This window comes from Diceros bicornis, chromosome 17 (assembly GCF_020826845.1).
Source record: "Diceros bicornis minor isolate mBicDic1 chromosome 17, mDicBic1.mat.cur, whole genome shotgun sequence".
In the NCBI taxonomy this organism is placed as follows: domain Eukaryota; kingdom Metazoa; phylum Chordata; class Mammalia; order Perissodactyla; family Rhinocerotidae; genus Diceros; species Diceros bicornis.
Window position 1 is genome coordinate 62,079,259 of NC_080756.1, and position 22,175 is coordinate 62,101,433.

Genomic DNA, 22,175 nt, shown 5'->3' on the forward strand with positions numbered 1-22,175 from the left:
GCCTCACTGAGATCTGAGAGCACACCTGTTTACCTCCTCTCTTAGTCTCCTTCCTTTTACTACAGAAATACAAACCATCCTCAAGGAGAAGAAAGATTAAAGATCTACCCATAAAGGAAAAACCAGAAAAGCTGAAAAACTACCCTCATTTTTCCAATAGGATAAACTGCTTACTAAAATGTAAGCTCAAGAACAGAAACTACCTTTAACATGTATTCTCTCGCACCTGTGTGTGACTGCACGCATGAAACTAATGTTCAATAATGATAAAAATCCTACTTGGATCAGACCGCTTCTAAGGCCTGGGCCCATCACACACTGTGTCCTTTGGACCTGACAAGCTGTTGATGCCCTGAATCAGCTCTGATAAATCTTACTCAGACTTCTACTTGAAAGGAAATTCCAAAACCTTCTTCAAAAGATTTTTCCATTGCTAAATTTCCTGAGTTTTCCCAAGTACTCAGATTAATAAACATTTCCCAGTGGGTTTCAAGCTTCTTGCTACTCAGTCAAGTCAAGACTGATAGCATTCTTCTCTAGGTGATTTCAGATTAACTGGGCAGGCCTTATTTTGTGTTAACCTACTGACTCACAGCAGTTTTTCATTTTTTTAAATTCCTTTTCTCTGTAGATTAAGCCTATTAAACCATGGAGGCCTCATCCTGAGTGAAGTCATTGTAGTCTAAACAGTGCCACGTTACCTACTCACTGCTTTGTGTTCTGTTACAAGAAAATCCCCTAGACCTTCTCCAGGCAGCCTTTGGTGGGATCTACCAGGAATGTGTCCCCTCACCTCACACTCACCCCGCACCCCCCTGCCTTCCCTTTGGAATAGAACTGATTCACCTGGCCCTTCCTCTAGAGCACTTCCGTGCCTGTTGATCACAGTCTTTCTCAAGCTGCTCCCCTACCCCCACATCTTTTTGGTGGGGGTGATAAGCCCTTCTTTCACCTATCTTTTGCCACCCTCTGCACGAGCTAAGGGACAGGAGCACCAGAGGTCACTTACCTTTATCCGAGCAAATCAGAAGTTCCCATTCCTAAATCACACTATGTAAAGCTGTTTTTACCAGCTCTTGCCTCATTAACTTACAATCTAATATAAACAGGAACTGTGTCTTTGAGGATTCCTTAAGCAACCATTAAAACAAAAAACACACATAAAATTGGGCCCTTAAGTGGACCTAACGATAAAAGGACAGGCAGCCAAAATAATTCAACACACTCTGCCTCTGTTTCTGCATCTTCCTGTTTGGCGCCCACGGTAACAAAAGCCTACGGGGGCAATCTGAGTGCACTGGTCACCACAGTCGACCTGGGGTCACCGTACTGTACTGATTCTGCATTTAGGTGAGTAAAGAATGGTCAGAAGAGATGTTACTGGTGTAGATGGGTAAGGTAACCTGAGTTTCGGGGGCTTGACAGAGGATGTTTGCAAAAAGTGCAGTCCTTTACCAAAGAGAGAATTCCAGTGAGCCACTGGAAATCGGGTGAGGATTCACTGTTTCCTTTTTTGTTGGTAGTGACATGTTTGCCTTTAGCCAGCCAAATGTTCCAGCCAGCTTTTCCTCAGGACCAACAGCATTTTTGAGAGCTGGCTGAAGTGAAGAGTTCAACCTGGGGCCAATTAACTGTGTTTTCCTTTGTGTGAAGTTAACAGGGCCAGGTGGGTGTTAAAACCAGTTTCTGATGTTCTTTTTTTTTTTTTGTGAGGAAGATGAGCACTGAGCTAACATCTATTGCCAATCCTCCTCTTTTTGCTGAGGAAGACCAGCCCTGAGCTAACATCTACTGCCAATCCTCCTCCTTTTTTCCCCCTGTTCTCCCCAAAGCCCCAGTAGGTAGTTGTACGTCATAGTTGCACATCCCTCTAGTTGCTGTATGTGGGACACCGCCTCAGCATGGCCGGACAAGCGGTGCATCGGTGCACACCTGGATCTGAACCCGGGCCACCAGTAGCGGAACACAGGCACTTAACCGCTATGCCACGGGGCCAGCCCCTCTGACGTTCTGAGTGCTGTGGTTTTAGAAACTCAGCTAGTCATTCCTGGGCTGAACTACACCATGCTTGACATCAAGAGTTTGAAACAGAACTAAAACAAAATTAATGACTGCCTTCTAGAGAAAGCATCTTACTATGTATCTCATTCTAGGAAAAAGTACAAAATTTGGCTACTTGATAGCAGGGTACTCTGAGATCCTTCAGGAATATACAACGAAACACAAAGTCTGGTCACAACTTACATCAGATCGGGGCGGTATCTATGGATAATCGCACACAGGGCCAGGCCACTTTTCCAAGACATGGTGAGATCTGTCACATTTACCCCTGGGTAGCCATCTGTCTGCCTTTGGCACCAACCCAGCAGTTTGCTTGAACGAGCTACGGACTCTAAAACAAAAAAAAGTATTGTTGGAAGTGTGGTCACTGAGTAGCATTGAGGATCCTCTTTGTAGTATACACATCCAGTTTAAAAAATTACTGAAGGTAGGGATAAAATAGTCATCACTGGTTTTCAAAAGTAAGAGGCTACGTAACTGGTATCCTGATAGTGGAATTTTAGGTAGACAAAAAACTACCAATTTACCCAGACTCCAAGGTCACGTCCATCCCCCTGACAGATGGGTTAAGTCACAACTGGGTGATCTGGACCTGCTCCTGCTGAAGCCCAGTGTCCCTGCAGCGCTCTGGACACTGATTGAGATGGGAGCGTGCCATCTACTGAGGCTGTCATCCCCACCTGCAGTGGTCCTAAGATTCCCCTGGAGAAGCTTCTGGGGAAGCTCCTTCCCTTCAAAGTAACATTAGGAGGATTAGAGTAGAAAAGGTTCCACCCTTTCTAAGGTACCAAGCAATGTGCCAAGTGAAGAAGCTCTATACAATTACACTGGCCAGGCCAAGGACCCCAGACCAGATAAATATCTCAGGCCAGGCTTGGCACTCTGTATTATAAATGATCACAACTTGAAAAACTGAATATGTAAGCACATACACTTGGATGTTTTCCAGTTCATTCATATGTCTTCTAAAACATGAAGAGCCTTTATGCAAATCCGTTTTTCTTAATGGCATCAGAAGAGCTCTGATATGGAGCATTCAGAAGAATCTGTGAACTCATATTGTGACCAAGAAAGTCTGTTCCCTTACCTTAGGCAGCTGAATATATTTAACCTTGTACTAAGTCATTTAGTGATTTGTGAACATAAGATAAGAACTGCATATCATAAAAATCCTGTTTCATTTAAGTCTTTCAGGGAAAATGCATACTGAAACTACACAGAGAACCACTTCTGGTGTCAACAATGTAAATCTCTTGGCTTCAGAAATTAACTTGATTCAGATGTCTCTAAGTCTATATATTCATTGATGCAATATGTATTGGGCAACTTCAATATTCCAAGCTCTAAGATAATAGTGAACAAAGATATATTCTCTGCTTTCAAGAAGACATCCCAATGGAGAAAGACGAAAATGTTTCCAACTGCCTGTTGGTCATCATATCCATCTTGATATCCCAATAGCATGCCAAACTCAAAATGCCCACAACAGAACTCAAACTTTCTTACCCTCCCATTTCCTTGTTCAGACTGATGGCAAGCACGGTCCACAACTGATCTTCTGACGCACAGTACAACCAAACTGCCACTGCCTATTGATTCTGGCTCCTTAATATTCTCTCTCATAATTAATAATGGCAATGACAAAATGGCTGCCATTTTTGACCACCCACTATATGCCAGGCATTGCAGTAAAACTCTCTACCTGTTACAGAATCCTTATGACCATAATGTGAGGTGAGTATTTGTTACCCCCATTTCATTGACAAGGAAACTGAAGTTCAGAGATGCTAAATAACCTGTTCAAGCCCACACACTTCACAAATGGCAAAGCTTTGACTGGGACCCAGCTGCACCTGGCCCCAAAGTCAGAGTTCATCTATGCGCCAGTGCCTTCTCCCTTCTCCATCCTCAGCATCAGTACCAGATCCAGGCTTTACCACTTTTAGCTTGACTATTGTAACATATTTCTAACTAGTCCCACTGCCTTTGGCATTCCCCTACTCCATACTATCTTACATGTAGCTGACCAGGTATACTCACGTCACTCTCCTTTTAAAAAAATCTTCAGGGGCCCTTTAATGAACACAAAATATGGAATGGCCTTTATTTCCATCACTGTATCCCAGCAGTGTTGTAGTACTCAGCTAAAATGCCACTGCTTCTTCCATAAAGCCTTCCCCCAAAACCTTAGTTGGCGTTGTGTGTGCTCATTCTCCCTCTCTCTCTCAAGAGCTCTGTATCTGATTTCTCTCTATACCCACATAACATCTTAGACCGAGATTTCTCAACCTCCACGTTCCCGCTATTTTTGGCTGGATAATTCTTTGTTGTGGGAGCTGACTTGTGCATACAGGAGGTTTGGCAGCATCCCTGGATGCCAGTAGCCAACCCCCATGATGACAATCAAAAATGTCTCCAGACACCACCAAATGTCCCCTGGGAGGCAAAATCACCTCTGGTTGAGAACCACTGCCTTACACAGTACTGTGCACACTGACGAGTAAGTACAGAGTTCTCGGAACAGGGTACCTGTATTTCAAAAGGCCATTATCAGAACTCACCATTGCGAGTCAACTTCGGGGTAGTTCGGGAATTCACCAGGTTCTCCATTTCCAGATGAATAACTTTTGTTTCTCCGGTATCATACAAATGGCGTACCTGGCAGAAAGATAAAAAGTCCCAAAGAAGGAAAATCAAATACCAAGTAACAAATTCCCACCTGACAGCAGAATGACTGAGAGGAAAGACTGGGATAGCAGGTTGGGCAGTTTAGAAAGAAGTGATGATGATGACCTTTAAATCCTTTCTGGAATGCAGTGGGGCTACATATAAACAAATACATTTTAACTGTAAGAAGTTGTGCTAAAAATTAGCTACTCAGCCAGGGAGTCCCTCTGATAGTCTCTGTTGGATCATCAATGCTGCCCATTAACAGCAGGCTTCACAGATGCCGTATGGACCACACACAAATACAGAGGCCTTAAGGTGTAAACTTCAGGTAGAAAGTGAACAACAAATTACACTAGAACATAGGCAAATAAGTCGAATGAGCTGCTTTCTGAAAATTGTTGGGCTCTTTGGGATTTATAGAATGTCATTCTCAGTGTACTAATAAGGCTTCAGACATTCTGAGAAACAGTTCAGTAATACAAAAAATGGACCAATGATGTCTTCCACTTGTAGAGAGTGTCTGACCTTTCAAATTTTCTTTCAAGTGAACAATCTCATTTGCCCTCACGATCATCCCGTGAGTAGCAGGAATTATCATCTCCACTTAGAGATGAAGACACTGCAGTTCAGAGAAAGTGAAACGACCTGTCCAAGTCACAAGTGAGTGGTGGGATAATGCCAGCAGAAGTCATAGTTCCTGACCAGTGAACAAGTGCTGTTTCCCCTACAACCTGCAATCTGAATTAGGAGGCCTGCGATAAAGTCTGGAATCCATCATCTCCATCACGTTTGATCTTCTGGCAAGTCATTCAATAACTGTCTGCCTTAGCTGCTCATTCCGCTGATGGAAAATAACATCTACTTTAGGCAATTCAGAAAGCATCTACTTGGATTATGAAGGAAGTGTTGTGAACATGTTTCGTATTAATAGACACATTTCAATACTTCAGAGGTCTGGCCAGTCCTGAAAATGGGCCCAGATGTAGATGAGTGACTAGAAGGTTCTTACCTGGCTTGGCCGGAGAAAGTTGACATTAATATTGGGATATCTGGTGACAGGGTCTATGCTGTATTGGCTGAAGTTTTTACTCACATTCTCAGGGGTGGTCTGGGGCAGCAGCCTATAAACGCTTTCCCTGCAACAACACACAACACACTCAGAGCGATGAGCACCACAGACAGCTCCTCCCTCTGACAACACTGCCACTGTTTACAGTCCCCAATCATCTGAGGGATACAACAGATCCTCATCCTTGACTGGGCTCCTCCAACCTTACATCAGCCCTGTATCCCACAGGCACTGGACTGGTTCAGAGCTGAGAAGAGCAAATACACTGCTGGGGGCAGCGATAAAAAGCCAGATTCTACTTTAAAGAGCAATGAATTTCTGTTTTGTTTTTTCAAGTATGCCAATATTTAATTTTTAAGAAAATCACAGATGAAAAAAGAACTTGCCACCAAATTTACCCAGAGTACCTTAAGTAACAGACTTAAAATGACACCAACCATCAATTTCATCCAGGAAATCTTACTTCTCTAATTCTTCTGGTTAAGGCATTTGTTCCTTATCAGCAAGCAAATCCTATAAGTCTTACCTCATTTGCAATATTCGGCTTCAAACTATCTGACATTTGGGAGTTTGAGAAACATTACAAGCAGTTTGGTGTTTTCCTTTGAATTCAGTCTTGTTCAATTTCCTCTCTGATATCAGTAAGTCCCCCCACCACACTGATTCCCTCCGTGTACGTGTTTCTAGTTTACAGACAGAGGACGTAAAGTACTATTTTCTGTATTTGGTCATGTAACTGTCACAGAGGATCAGATGCCGTCCTTCAATGGTACAAAGATCCAGCTACCGTGTGCCAGTAACAAGGTTAACTTGGAGAGGGGTAAGAGAAGAGCACCTAGATTAGGTGATCTTTAACTTTCTATGATTTTATGAATAAATATCTTGCCTTTCCTTTCTTAAATATGAAAACATCTTCAATTAAGAAAGGGAGAGAAGGAAGAAAGAACGTATACTCTGCCTGAAGAGCCAACCACCTGTCACTCCCAGGTTTCTCACAGAGGGCCCCCTGCTAGTTTCCATTACCTCTCTGCTAGGACTTCCAAGGGGCTTGTTCCTAGAGACCAACTTCGTACCATCCAGGCAGAGTCCATAGCAGCTAGAAAGCCCCGAGCTATTCCTGTTCCCATTGGCCAAAAAGGCTATGAAGGAGACAAAAAACAAAGAAGTAAAACAAATAACCTTTGAGAATAGTTTTTGGCAACTGTTCAGATGCTGGACTTTTCTACTTCACAAACTGGCAGAGGGGCAAGTCACAAAAGTTGCAGAATTTCCATACACCCTGGGTTTCCCGTGGCCTGCAGTCCTCCCCTACTTCCTGGTGTAACTCCTGCAGGGAGCCCACTGCGCTACGCAATGCTGCAGAGACTCACTCCACAAGCTGGGACACCCAGATTGGTTCCTAATTATTATCGCCTCTGCTCTAAGGTGCTGACGTCCTTAATACTCACCTCTAGGAGGCTGTCCCCAACCAGAGCCACTAATAATTGGTGTCCATTCTGCTCGCGCACCAAGGCAGCGTTCTCGGAGGCGTACATACAAGTGAAGTCAAACATGGCCACGTCAGGCTGCCCATAGTGATTGATGGCAAAATCCAGAGACGGCAGCTGCTGCTGGGTGGAGAAGTCCGCTGCCTCCCTGGCATAGCTCAGCAGAGCCTCTTGGTCGACATTCTCCCGGGAAAGCAAGAGCTCTGTGTCGGCGTAGTCCTGTCTCCAGAGAGAGAAAAGGCTCCATGGCAAAGCCTAGGCAAGGACGTCCCAGCCCGGCCAGCCAGAGCCATACTACATGCGTCAGACAGAACCTAGTTCCACAGCCTTTCCCTTCTCCCTAAAGTGACTTCATATCCCAAATAAGTCTTTTACACAAATTAAAAAGAAAAGGAGTAGGGGCCAGCCCCGTGGCTTAGCAGTTAAGTGCGCACGCTCCGCTACTGGCGGCCCGGGTTCAGATCCCGGGCACGCACCGACGCACCGCTTCTCTGGCCATGCTGAGGCCGCGTCCCACGTACAGCAACTAGAAGGATGTGCAGCTATGACATACAACTATCTACTGGGGCTTTGGGGGCAAAAACAAATAAATAAAATTAAAAAAAAAAGAAGAAGAAAGAAAAGGAGCAAGGCTGTTTCTAAAGCATAGGCTTTGCTGCCTAAAAACACAGCCCTGGCTTTGCCAGCTACTTGGAGCAAGTCACTATTGTGACCCTGCCCAACCCCCCTCATGGAGTTGTTCTGAATACCAAATAAAACTATTTATGTGATAGTACTTTGTAAACTGAAAAAGCATTTTGCAGTTTATATTATTATCAGCAATCATTATCTTCTGGGTAGCAAATAGCTTTTGGCAACCGGGACCACATCACGCACTCAACTTTGCATAACTCATCAAACGCAAAGGAAGAACCCAAAAGCTTCAGTGCCAAAAAGATGTGGAGGGAGGAGCAATAGCAGTCCAGGGGCTGGGAAGAAATATACTGAAGATGGAAGAAAGGTTTTCAGAATCACACATAAGATTGTGAAAGGCTCCACAGAAACCCACCAGCTAAGAAAAACTCATGAGAGAAAAGGGCTTTCCACATAAGGACTGGACGACAACTTTTCTGTTTGGAGGTTCCTGGCCACTGAGCCAAGTCTACTCTCCTAAAGTAGGGCCTCAGGTTTCCAAGTGCCCCAATGACACTTTCAGCCACCACTACAAGATGTTAAAAGCCAAAACACAAACACTCGAGTTGGTCCTGGAAACAGTGTTTGTTCAACGTTGAATAAGTGGCCACAAGGGGTTTAGTATTTAGCAGTACACACAGAAGGCATGGTCCCTGCCCTCTAAAAATATCAATAAAAAGGAAAAGTAAATCAGGTCTTGGCACTCTAGATTGCTCTTACATAATTTCAACTGATAACCAGAGTTCTGCCTAAAATGATAGATTCAAGTCCTAACTTAGTCCCAAGGCTACCGACGGGCTCCTTGGCTATTTCTCAGTGATAAAGCATCCAAGCAAATACACCTGGCTGGTGCTCTTGGCAGAATGGGCTGTACAGACTGCTCTGTTTCTCCTGATACATAAAGGACCACTATGCCGAGAAATAGACACAGGGTTCACGGGTGAGAAGGAGACTGTGCTACAGGCACGTGCTCATCAGCTCACCCCAACACTGCTCTTAGATAGAACCGTGTAATTCAGACTGAAGTGACGTGATTCATTATCATCCTGCAAAGATCAAGGACACCCTGAAATCTAGCTGTGAGTCTGTGGTAAGAACTGTACAAGCTTGAATCAGCACATCTGGTGCCTCTTCCAGCCATCTCATCACACAGGGACAGTAATTCTCACATTCAGACCAAGGAGACCAAAAAAGACTTAAAGAAACTCTCCTCAAGGAACCATCCACCCTGTGGTTCTCTGATTTCATATTCAGATCATCATCTCTGGGAACATCACACAATGAGTCACCTGGTAAAAATGCTCAGCTGGACCTGGCTCAGGATGGACAATAAGCCCTTATTGTTAGGTCATAAAGACGCCTAAATATGCCCTATCCAGTCAGTGTTCCCTGGACCTCTGACAGCCATATCTGCAGTAAATCCAGAACCATTCTCAGGAGCCCATAAACACGAGTTATTGCCTCTGGATAAAACTCCCTTCCCTCTATCACCTCTTCCCAAAAGACAACCTAGTAAATACTAACCAATAATTGGTCGTATATAGAGTTCACTATAACCACAAACCAAATCACCTAAAATTAAACTGAATATTTATGCAGGAAATGATATCTGAGATTTGCTTTGGAAGAGTCCAATGGCGGGAGTGAGGAGTGGGCTGGGGCACCACTGAAACAATACTAGCCATGTGCTGATAACTGTCAAAGCTAGATAATGCGCACATGGGGTTCATTAGACAATTCTCTCTACTTTTGTTTACATGTGAAAATTTCCATGATAAAAGATTTTTTAAAAGTTAAAGTAAAAAACATCAGAGGAGTACATGTTCCCAGGAGTGAGTTAGGTACTTATTTCCATTTCCTTGCAGAAAACTCATCAGACAATAAAATTCTTTCTCTTGGTGATCACATTAACCGGTACAACATAAAACCCATCACTCACATGCAGTATCACCCCTTTGTCCAGTAAACTCTGCTTTTTGGCTGTCATAACAAAATAGTGCGTGTCATCTTTGTAGTAGACGATGTTCTCCAAATCGATACCTGCAACCAGAGAACAAATGCATGCAAACACGGGTTTGCTGAGATGAAGATACATTAGGGTAGCATAAAGATTGTCCATAGGTCCACCGAGACCAGGGCTGTAAAACTCCAGAGAGGAAAAGAGAAAACAAAAAAGATGCCTGAGCCCAGACTCTCATTGCCTGCACATCCCGTTCATGACAAGAAGGGAGCTGTGTTTACCCTCACACTGCTCTCTAATTCACTGGACACCCTAAGTTATCCTAAAGACAATGATCAATAGCAAGCAGAAATATAAGGATGGGAAGAAAAAGAAAAGTTAACCTCTAGTAAGAGGGTCTGGGTTAGTTCTCAGGTTAAACCTCTTTGACAGTCTTCAAGGCAACTGGGGGAATCTCCTAGACTCTTAAGGACAGGACAGACAACTAAATGCCTGGAAACAGGGAGTGAACTACTGACTTTTTAATTCAATTACTCTAAAAACACAGAGGTAATGGAAAGAAATCATGTTCTAGAAAACAGAGAATGTACTGTACATTTTTGTACAGCAAAATATCTAAGTTAATCTACTCAAAAGCTATCATACGACAATCTCATTCCTATCTAGCACGTGGCTTACTTCAAGACCAAACTGGAACTCGGAAAGAAGACTACATACTCAATGCCTAAAGCTAGGTTCTCAACAAACCAGAGAACTCCCAACCAACCACTTCCGTCACCAAGCACCATCACTGAGAGCCATGGCACATGGGAAGGGGCTGGAGAAGAGTTGGTAGAAGGCAAAAAAAACCACTTAAACAGGTAAGTAAAAACCAAACCCAGAGCAGCCCAGGCACAGTGATGAGGATGAAGAGCCCTGGAGTAGGAGATAAGTGATATGGAAGGCATTATGCTAAGAACAAAGTATGGGAGTGAAGAGGAACATAGTGCAAACAACACAACAATAACCCCAATGACCACCCACCCACCAAACTCTCCAGAGAACAATCACAAGTGGTTATTTAAATTTCTATCCTTATTGCTTTGGAGGCATCTATACCAACCTGTGGCTTCCCTCAGTTCCTGGAAAAATTTTTGGTTGAAAATAAAAGCCACACCACTGATCTCTTCCACTTTGGCTTCTGCTGTTGTATTTCTGTTAATAAAATTTGCTGTAATGGCAATGGCCAGTTTGCCACGAAATTCTTTCCGACGAAATCCTGGAAGGAAAGAAATTTTCAGAGGTAGTAATAGCTGGCTAGGGAAGAAGGAAGATCATTTCAAACAGGAGTGGTGTTGATGAAGGCATTAGGGAATGTGGGGAGTGGGAATCAATGGGAGAATCTGGGGGCAGCTCTTCTCTATCTGAAAATAAGGTGTTTACCTACCAAAGAATGTAACAATCCAGCAAAGAAGTCCAGGTCTCCCACACACTAATAAACAATTTGAAATCTGACCAGAATATTACTCAGTACTAGGGATTCCATTAAAAAAAAAAAAAGGGAAGCCACCTGCTTATTAAACTTAAGATTTAATCCTGCAGTGCCGACAGCTCAAAGTACAGCTTGCCTCCTAGTACCCTAACAAGACTGCCCTATAAGAAGTGACCCAAGAACCAGCTGGCTAAGGGAAGGCTGGGGCCTGTCTTTCAATTAGAATAGGTAGCACAGATATGCAGATTCTTAGGAGTGTGGACTCTGATGACACAAACTCACACGCCAGGGTTGGAAGAGAGTCACCCTTCACTCTGCTATCAACCAGGCAAAGGAGCATTGACCAATACCTTCCAAGGTGTTCCTACGGCCATCCCCTCCGATGATCACTTCAAATTCGTATTCTGATACAGGATGAGTTTTGGGGTGCACCAGTGCCCGCCAACCTATCCCTGTAGACCAAAGCCAAAATGCAGGTCATTACCCAGACCTTATTCATACCAGTAAGGCATCTCTAGATATCCTGGTAGGCAGACTGCACACAATCCCAAGCCAGAAACACTAGGTGTGACAGCGCGGGGTACAAACCCACAGAAAGAAGGAAGCCTGGAAGAGGCCCACAAAGCAAGTTTCCCACATACTACTGTCCATAAAGAATACTGCCGGCGCTGCAGTGCTGCCATGTCTAATACCATGTCAAAGGCCTCCTCATTAAGCCAAAAGTTCCTCAGAAGATACAGGCTGTACAAATGGAGGAGCTCCTTGAACTAGTTCTGAAAACAACCTGCAAATTCCTAAAGTTTTCTCCTTTGATCTCATCTTTTCTCACCAATTCAATGCCCTTTTATCCCTCCTTCATCTGTCCAACTCACGTTCATTTTCTTGGTCCTCAGGAGGCTGTACAAGTCCTTGGAATTCCACATTGACATGGATTTCAATGCCTAGGATCAAGGCTACTTTCAAAAGTATTAGTTGAAGCTGACGGATACCTGGGTAAACAAAAAGATCACACAAGTCAGGGCACACTGAAAAGAGAGTACTCGTCAGCAGTCACTGCTCAGGTTCCCACCTGTCCACCTAAGCAGTTTATTCAGATTCTCAAAGCCTCCTGTAGCAGGAGACATTTTCCAAGCCATGCTCCATAGCTTCTCTCTTTCTTTTTTTAAGGGCAAATATGACTCAGCACAAGAGATGTTCTGGAGACACACAAGGCCACCCCACCTCTAGATGTTCACAACAACTGAAAGCTCTGAGACAATATGAGACTGTGGCCAACAGGAGACTCTCCTTTCCATCCCCCCCGATTCAGTCAGAGCCACAATTATTTAGCAGAATCTACAATCCTGATAGGACATGCTACTTACTATAGAAGGCAGAAGATGCGCACCCATGGGTGTGCTTTCTTTTCTGACACAAAGGGGCTATACTACTTCCTGAGATTCCCACAGCATCTCTCTTTCATCCTATTACCTCACTGATTTTTACACACTCTTATAAGGTTAGAAGGGGACACCTCAATCCAACCTTAATCTCTTACCATTCCCCTTCCCACCACTGGTCTACAGCTGCAGAAACCAAGGCTCAAAATGATTGAAAATCTTGCTCATTATCATAGTGAGACGTATTTATTTATTCGATGTCCAGTGAGTACCTACCAGGTGCCAGAAATGGCACTGGTATACTGAGCAGCAGCCCCAGGTATACTGAGATAAAAATCTGCCCCTGATGTAGGACCCTCTCAGCTCCGAGACAAACCCTGCCACACATAGGGCAGACAAATCCACTGAATTAATGACCCTTGGTCCTCACTTAAGACCAATCTTAGCTGCAGCCTGTGACTAATCTGCTTGGAGTACATGCCAATCCTCCTGTAAGTCGTCTCAGTCATTTTCCCTAGCTTACCGCAACCACCACCCTCTGAGTCACACTCCCATAGACTCATTAAATTCCATGGTAGCACACATTTTCTATTTGCAGACGACAGAGTTCCAAGATGCTTTACACATTACAGCCTGACAGATGGGCAGAATGCTTCCTCTGCCAGTGGAATGTGGCAGCTGTTGGCCAGTGTGTGATAAATTGGCACAACTGCTTCAAACAGCAAAAGCTTCAGTTGTTGAATGTATCTACAGGACACATCTGGAGGAGCTCAGAACAAAAGTTTCCTTGATAACCTTCTCTGGAATCATTAATGATGATCAATAAACAAGACTTCAACTTCATAATGTAGATACTGTCTCTTCTGAATCGCTTTTCAGATAGGTCACTTAACAGTCATGAAAACAACCACTGGCTGCACTAACTTCTATTTACTCTATAGGATCTCAGAGAAGCATAGGCCCAAGCTGAGCTTACAGATGACAAGGGTGTAGCCAGAGCTATCCAGGCTGTAGACCTCCTGAGAATCACCTAATCAAAGCAATCCCATTATTGACTTGCCATTCACGACCAAACTAGGAGTCTGCTTCTTCTACAACTGTCATTTCCCCAGGACTGTCCCCACAACATTTCTTCTTACATTAGTAGAGCATTTATCCTATCACACTATAGAGAGCCACATGACTTGTGCTTCTTCCACTGGACTATGAACCACCAGAGGGTTCAAGACCCAAACTGGTCCTCTGTTTCTTAGCCTGGCCCCAAGGCCTGTCCCACCACTGCAAGTGCTCATTAAGAGTTCAAGACTTAACTGAGAAATCCTTAAGCTAAACTCATGTCATAGGAGATACCCTTGTAGTTAACAGTGCTAAGTTGCAGAACCAATGCATGGCAGATATTTTGACTCCAAGCAGAGTATGTTTTCTATACAATAAATACTAATGATATCAGAACAAATTGGGCTGTTGACTATGAGTTCCACAGATAATCTGCTTGTCTCCTTCTACTGAACTAGTGGGTAGGGGGTAGGGGTGGGATCTTACAGAACTGGCTTTACTTACTGATATGGTCGATGGCTCCAGCACAGAACTTGCCATAGAACTTCTTGGCACCCAGACCTCGCAGATCATGTATGGTGAATGGCCAGAGATGCAAGACATTGTTGCGGGAGAAGGCATCTCGTTTCTCAATAACGACCACCTTAGCTCCCAATAAGGATAAGTCAATGGCTGTGCGGAGACCACAGGGGCCAGCTCCAATGATGAGACACTGAAAAACACAACTGCTTTCAGGGCATAGGCAGCACCTCTTGAGAAAGATCACATTTCTATAAAAGTTTCATGATCTCATAACTATCATTCCTTAAAGCCCCCAAATAGGGCTGTTCTCCCCACTACCATGAAACCTTCAAACCCTTCTGGGTCATAGGAGAACATGTGCAATGCTTGAGAGAAAAGCTGGTGATTGCTATGGACAGAGAAGACTCTTCATCATCAGTGCTGGACGTAATCCCAGCACATGTCTGCCGTGTAGGCCTGCAACATATCTCAGCAAATGATTTGAAAATCACATCCCATCTTTCATCAATAGGAGAAGACAATTTGGAAGGTCTCTAAGTCAAGTAGATTTCTGTCCAAGGAAAGACACAGATTATTAAATACATAGTTCAGGCAATCAGAGTCCTGCAATGGGTCTACCACTCAATGATTCCCAGGAGGCAACTTTCAAGAGCCAAAGTTTTATGTGCTGAAAAGAGTTCTAAATTACCATCTTTAGACTGAAAGTCCAGGGAAATGGTCTTGAAGGTCCATATTCTAGAGAAGTACTCAGGGTGACGCTGGACACTTATCTTACCTAGTTGGCATGGCATGTGCAGAAGAAAAGAAAGACGCAATGCTTTTGCCTTGAATTCCTTTTATTCTTAATAATACTCCAGAACTCACTCACAAAAGTCATGCCTTTAACTTTCTTGAATTTTGCTGATGAATATCTACCCAAATGCAAATCCACCAGGCGTAGGTCCCTAGGTATCCACACAGGGCAAGTTAAAGCTCATGAAAGGACGTCAATGACATAGTCATGAGGTCATTTGCAACTTCATTCCCCTGCTAGCTTTTTCCAAACTTCTGACAGAAGGTGTTCTTACATAAGGAGGAAAGCAGGAAATATATTGTTCCTTCTCCACTTCCTCACACCTACCCCTGCACATACGATTGAACATCTCAGGTCTTTGCCCAGGTCTACCTGTTTCATGGAAACTATTTCTCTAGATTGTGAAGAAAGCAAAAGAAATACTTTGGTTCATAAGGCCTCTGCTTATCAAAACAGACCTTTGGAATATGGATGAAAAGAGATCTGAAGACTGTGGCAAATCCTCAGTTGGCAAATACTATCTATACCTTACTAGTTACTGAGTATGGAATGATGACTTTGTAAAGATGACATGCCGAGTACCATGAAGCCATGTTCAGATAGGATGCTAATAGGGCTTGGCTACTTCTTTGGCTAAGTGACCTGCATCCTCCTAGCAGCATGAGATTCAAAATAGAGCCTTACAAAATAAGAAATTCCTACCCCACTTGACTTCAGGATTGCTCTTAAATAGTTCAAACCCTGAATGTTCAATATGTGAATACACGAAATAAGAATAGGGTCTGGTACACAGAACAGTCAAATGAACATAGCTAGTGGATCCACAAAGTTTCAACAAGGTATAAGCTTGACTTCCTATACAAGTTCGTGGCTAGACTCTGCCTAGTTCTCACCCAGTCTACCTGTACTCAATCTTTTCCTTTGGCCTACCTCTACTCAAAATCTTTTCTTTTCTGGTTAAATCTTAGGTCAGTGATCCCAGGGCCTGAGGGTAGCCAAATCCTTACCTTGGTGTTAGTGCATGCTTTCCCCTTTTTGTAGTCTTTGTGGCTGCCCCGTTTGTCCAACTTTGCCCAGAGGGCTTTGGCTTTCCAGTAGTTAAGCTTGGACTTGAGCTTGTGATAAAAGGAGCGGTAGTCCTTAGGCTTCAGTTCCAGGTGGTCACAGAGCTCTTGGAAGGCCTTGAGGGTTCCCTTGCAGGTGGTGGCCTGCACAAACCGGTCAAAGAGGACATGAGCTTGATTCGTCGTCTCATTCTTCTTCTCCTCCATGCCTCCCACTCTCTGCACCCCCTGACAAAGGGGTCCGTGAGACGGCTGTCAATCCACCTGACACAGTCACATTAATCTAACAAAAAGAAAGAAAAAGGAATGTTAGCAAATCCAAAGTTGTATCCACAAACATTTTCTAGGAGACATAACTCTTTTTCAAAGTGGAGTTCCTCAGTGTCATAGTCATTCACTCAGCAAATGTACAGTGCACACCTTCGATACTCCAGGCACTCTCTGAGACATTAGGGATGGAAAGTGAGTAGGACAGTGTTTGCTTTCAACGACCTTACAGCTTAGTGGGTGAGACAAACTCATAAACAGAATGTTAAATGTTCTATGCTAAGTGTGTCATTAGAGCGAGAGGCACAAGGACTTGGGGACACAGAAGAAGAGTATCTAAATCACAGGGAGGGGTCCTCGTTGAAAATGAACCTCTGAGAAGTGACAGCTGAATCTTTCAGAATAAACGTTAGCCAGGCAGGGCAGAAATGCAGGATGTGGGAAAGAAAGTAAAATAGGAAGGCTTATGAGTGACTTTTACAGATGAAAGAGTCAAGACTGATCCCCAGGTTGCCAGCTTAGGCCACTGAGTAAATGGTGACACTAGGCCAATGGACTAAAAACAGAAGAACTCTTTTGTGAGGGTGGGGTAGCGAGTTCCCTTTTGGACCTGTTACGTTGAGCTGCCTTAGTGGAGGTGCTCTCTAGGCAGTCTGGTACGAATCTGAAGCTCAGGGGAGTAGCTTGGGCCCCAGTTCCAGATTTGGGAGTCACTAACATCCAGGTGATAGTTGAAGCTATGAAAGCCAGTTAAATCACACACAGAGAATCCATGGGAAGAGAAGAGCCTGGGCTCTGGATGAGAGCTGGACTCATCCACTTGTAAGGGGCTGGCAGAGTGAGATGAGCTCTCTAAAAAGATGATGAGGCACAGTGGAGAGAAGTCTGAAGAGAACCAAAGGGCAGTGCCATAGTCATCTCAGGAGCATCAAGTCAACAGGGATTTAAAGGACTGAAAAAGTCCTGCCACACTGCCTGTGCTCCATGGCAGGGTGGGAAGATTTTAGAGTCACTCCATTTTGCCCACCAACTTATTTGACAATAATAACGATGATGTCTATACCTTCACTTATTAAAAACCTACCACCACACACCTACCATCTTATGTTTGCTAGATAGAAGCTTTAAGATGAGAGATGGCACCTTAGGTGCTCCTTTATCCACTCACTCCCTGGGGTCTGTCTCAACATTTTGTACCACGTTTTATTTATAATTACCACTTAGAACTGTTATTGGGAGGGAGGAAGTAAAGGGCCAAAAACCAAAACTAAGCCATAGGACGAACAGAGAAGTAGGACAGGTCAACGAGATGAGCACTAACATGGCTCTGAGCCCACATGTACCAGATAGTGGTTGCATGACCCTGAATAAGCCACTTTGCCTCACTAGGCCTCAATTTTCCCTTGTGTAGGACCATGAGGTTAGACTGGACCATCTCTGAAACTCTCTTCCAATTCTGAAGTTCTCTGAGTTTAGTGCTGAGAAAATCTTCACGGTCACAGGACTTATTCCTGATGCTCTAGTCAGAATGGTTCATCATAGGTGCATCATCAATTTACCACAAATGTGACAAACAGGACTGCACTGGAAATTTAATTTAAAGAGGATTTACCCTTGCAGATGTGGGGAGATGAAGGAAGGGAGTTGTCAATCCACTGTGTTCAGGAGGGGTGTGGAAGCAAGAAGTGAACTAACCAAAAGGGTAGTGGGAACCACCGAACTATACGTGCTGATGAAATCAATTCTCAGAAGACAGGCACCAGGTTCTAGACTGACATGGAAGAGACCCATGTTCTGTCCTGAAGCTCTTACACTGGGTAAGCCACTGAGCAACAAAATCCCCTGTTGTGAAGCAGAAATAAAATTCTGCTTCTTCCTACACCTCACCATGATATTATAAGGTTAAACCAAATCAACTGGAGATGTGTCAAGTTTCATGAGAGAAAGTAATAACTAAACACAAGAACTGCCATTTTCCTCTCGTGTTTTCTACGTCAACAGACACAACACTCTCCATGTTCTGTGGAGGCCAAGCTGAAGATGGTAATTTTTTATCCGAAGCACACTGACTCAGCCTCTCATCTGAAATACATGACTCACTCAACAAGCGCTCCTGGCTCTGGATATAAAAACTACATTGCTGAAAAGTGCAGCTCATCCCAATATCCACATGGCCAAGAGTCCAGCAAGAAATGGAATTAACTGGAATTAACCTTCAGTTTCTCCTAAATAAAATCTTATTCTAGGTAGCAGGAAACACCAGGAGAAATATTTTAAAGTTCCTAAAAAGAGCCCATTCTTTTTCTTATGAGCCAAGCCTTATCCTAGACGTGGAAGGTAGTTAAAAGATGGCTTGCAGGGGCAGAAAAAGCCAGATGTGTTTATCCAAAGGCAGAAGGGTGACAGGTGACAACCAATGACTAGAAACAATGGTCCCAGAGTGTTCACTCCATCAGGGGCCCTCTTTGCCTCTTGCCTTCTTTGTGGGAATTTCTGTAGTTTTGTTTGTTTTTTGGCAAGCTGACAGCATTTTGCAATCCTGACCTTGCATACCCTGAGTTCGTAGTCAACTTCAACTCCACCAGAGACCCAACGTTTGCAAAGCTTTGAAGACACCTGGTCTAATCTCTCTGCCTCTGTTGTCAAGGGAGAAAATGATTTTTCTTTGTTCCTAAACAGCAGCCACATTCCACTCCTTGCCAGGATTTGGCCTTGGCACTCAGTAACCCATGTTCTTGCTGAAACCAACACATTAAAGATCCTGCAACAAGCATTTCTAAAGGCTTTCCCCATAACGCCTGCCGTAACGCCTGCCTCATGCTCACACCTCCCTCAGAGAGTCTTAGGCATTTATTTTCAAAGGAGAGTGTGTAAGCTAACACCCCCTCGGTTGGCTGCAGCCCACTGTTTGAAATAAATACTCACTTCCACAGAGCTGCTAACTACCACAGAGAACTTCCAAATCAGACCCCACCACAGACGAACACCTTCATTAACAACTGGCCCCCAATCCTTCTGTTGATGTAAAACACTTTGAAATTAACAGGTTTCAGCCACAGCTCCCAGACAGCTGCAGAGCGCCTGCTTCTGAGCGGCAGGCAAGTATTAAGTGCCCAGTCCAAGAGATTTCAACCTGCAGGTCACTAATGACAACAGATAAATAGAGGTAAGTTGGTTCCTGGAACAACGCGACAAGCACCCAAGGTAAGACTACACAATGTTAATTCCCTTGGGCTGCCTCACTTTTCCTACTTTGCAAACCAAATGACCCATGAGGAAGACACTCTAGCGTGCTTCAGCATTATTCTGTCGCTCTGCTGGAATGGGACAGTCTCATTTAGTAAGACTTACTTATCTGGCATTCTGATTCACTATGAGAGCAGCCAGGGAGAACTACAGGAGAAGGGCTGTTCTTATTATCGCCCTCATTTCCCTCATTCCTGAAGGTCAAACCCAGATCACGCTCCTCCTGGCCTCTCCTGGCCCAGCCCTGTGCACCACACATAGCAGTATCCTGGGAAAAGCAACATTCATAATCACAGGAACCTAGAGACCAGGAAACCTGGCCGGAAGGTGCCAGAAATCCTGGGGACTGAAAAGCCAAGGTGTGGAAGGAAGGGATAAGGGAAGTGAACAGCCTGAGGAGGGAACAGGAAGAGGAGGGGATGCCAGGTTTCCAGGGCATCACTGCAATTTCTGCCACTTGACAATATCTTGCCTGTTTTGTCCTGTGGCAGCTGACTGCTGACTCAGAAGCCCTGCACATTCCTTGGCTGTGGAGGAAAGTGCTGGAGAGACAGCCCATGAAGTACATGCAGGAACAGAGCTTATGTTTCTATTTACAACAGGAGTAAAAGGTTGTCTGACTCATGGCTGGGACAATCTCTGGCTCTTAGAATAGGTGAGTGGTTATTTGAGGGGTAGGGGGAGAATTATCTTTAAAAATAGAAAAAGGAAACAAAACAACAAAATAAGAATTACACTTCAAGAGTATGAAACCAGAGTCAAATTTAGTTAATTTTCTCCCTAGCCACTGCACCATTAACATACCAGCAGATATGCAAATCTCTCTCATAAAGGAATCTATGAAACGCTCCTTTCCCAGCCTAGTCAGTCAGAAGTGTGAACTGGTCTAAATAGATCTTAGAAGGAGGTATATATAATGTCATCAGGAGGAACGTAGATGAAAAACGTGCTTCAGATTATAGAGACTCCTTTGTGTTTTGCCTCAGAAACAAGGACCAAAGTCACCAAATGCCTTGAGTTCTTGATCAGTCTTGCTGCGACAAGGGCCGCTTACGCCACTATCATCTATGGATGGGGACACCAAGGCCCTCGCCTGGGTAGGGGGTCAATCAGACCGTCTGGGAATGAGACTCCTTGTCGCCTCTAACGCTTCCCAGCTCCTATACTCTCAGAACCCTTGATAAGGTTCTCTGATAAGGTTCCTAGATAAGGGAGCAAGCTCAAGATACAAAAGGAGAGCAGTCTTTCTCGTGTATTCTTGTTTCTGTATTTCATCCTCAGCTCTTTTCTGACTTTCCATCATCTTTAGCATCAAACTGCCACTCAGCAGGATGTTGAGGAACCAGGAAACCAGCCCCCACCCCTACCTCGTGACCCTCCCCATTCAGTGCATCTACTCTTTAGTCACAAGGTACTACTCCTCATCTGCACCTGCCATTCTGCAAGGACATTATTTACACGGCTCTCTCCTCCACAACTGTGAGCTTGCTTAGGGCAGGGACCAGGTCTTTGTAGCTATAGCCTGACCTGTTGTGGAAACATACTACATTTCTGTGCAGTTGATGAGGGGAACAGAATCCCCTCATGGGATTCTGTATGGGAGCCCAGCAGCTTGGCACTGTAAGGACCGGTCCTGGGGAACAGCATTAGCCTTGGCCTGTGTGGCTGGGGGAGGTAGAGGAGAACTAGTTAGATGTTACAGAGGAGCCTTTTAACCTGCTACCAAAAAGCGGTATCTCAGAATGCAATGATCAGCCTGGGCAGGGAGTGATATTAGAAGAGGAGCAATTAGCAAGAATGTAGCACTTTTGTTATAAATCCTCACAGCACCGTATTCTTGGCTGTGAAATGGCCCTTTCCAGAGGCGTCTGAGAGGAACCTGAACCAGACAACCTCTGGGTTCTCTTCTAAGTTTCCAGTTCTGAAAGACAGTGGTATGGCCCTAACCCTTATGCTATATCTTCTCTAACTTTTATTTTACTCTCTTTGCTAACAACCTATGTCTTCAGGAAAAGCAAATTAAGAACACCTACACAATTGAGAAGTAAAGTGAGTCAGAAATAAACTGACCTCTGCCTCGTGGGTGTCACCCTGAACACCCACTAAAAGTCCAAGTCAGAACCAAACACCCAACAAACATGGCGGGTGTGCTGATGTCTGTCCCAGATAACCCAGAGAACAAGGAGTCAGAAAGAACAATGCCCAATGCCCAGGGTCTTATAAGCAGTTTCCTTGTCTGTAGAATGAAAGTAATACCCATCAAGTCACAGGGTTTTTGCAGGAATTGAGGTAATGAATGTAAAATGCGCAGCAGTGCCAGGCACATAGCAAGTATTGTTGCACATAGCAACAATACTACCATAGCAATAAATGGTAGTATTGTTATGATTATCTAGTAGTTTATAATCCCAGCAACAAAAGGTTATACTCAGGCTAAATAAATGGCTACTTACACAAC

At 44.2% G+C, this 22,175-nt stretch overlaps 1 protein-coding gene across 16 annotated transcripts in view; it reads right to left on the bottom strand.

Annotated features, from left to right (window-relative positions):
* MICAL3 (microtubule associated monooxygenase, calponin and LIM domain containing 3) overlaps positions 1–22,175 on the bottom strand; it is a 215,204-nt gene that overhangs the window by 107,767 nt on the left and 85,262 nt on the right. For 15 of the 16 annotated variants that reach the window (XM_058559164.1, XM_058559163.1, XM_058559169.1 and 12 more), the window contains 11 exons: positions 16,148–16,487; positions 14,330–14,537; positions 12,263–12,379; positions 11,741–11,842; positions 11,022–11,177; positions 9,899–9,999; positions 7,249–7,506; positions 6,824–6,939; positions 5,741–5,867; positions 4,623–4,719; positions 2,245–2,392 (listed from right to left, as the gene is read on the bottom strand). In XM_058559164.1, the coding sequence (XP_058415147.1) occupies positions 2,245–2,392; positions 4,623–4,719; positions 5,741–5,867; positions 6,824–6,939; positions 7,249–7,506; positions 9,899–9,999; positions 11,022–11,177; positions 11,741–11,842; positions 12,263–12,379; positions 14,330–14,537; positions 16,148–16,411 (1,694 nt within the window). In that variant the 5' untranslated portion in view covers positions 16,412–16,487. Of the gene's footprint in view, positions 1–2,244; positions 2,393–4,622; positions 4,720–5,740; positions 5,868–6,823; positions 6,940–7,248; positions 7,507–9,898; positions 10,000–11,021; positions 11,178–11,740; positions 11,843–12,262; positions 12,380–14,329; positions 14,538–16,147; positions 16,488–22,175 lie in introns of those variants that run through there. The other variant, XM_058559174.1, reaches the window with a different exon arrangement.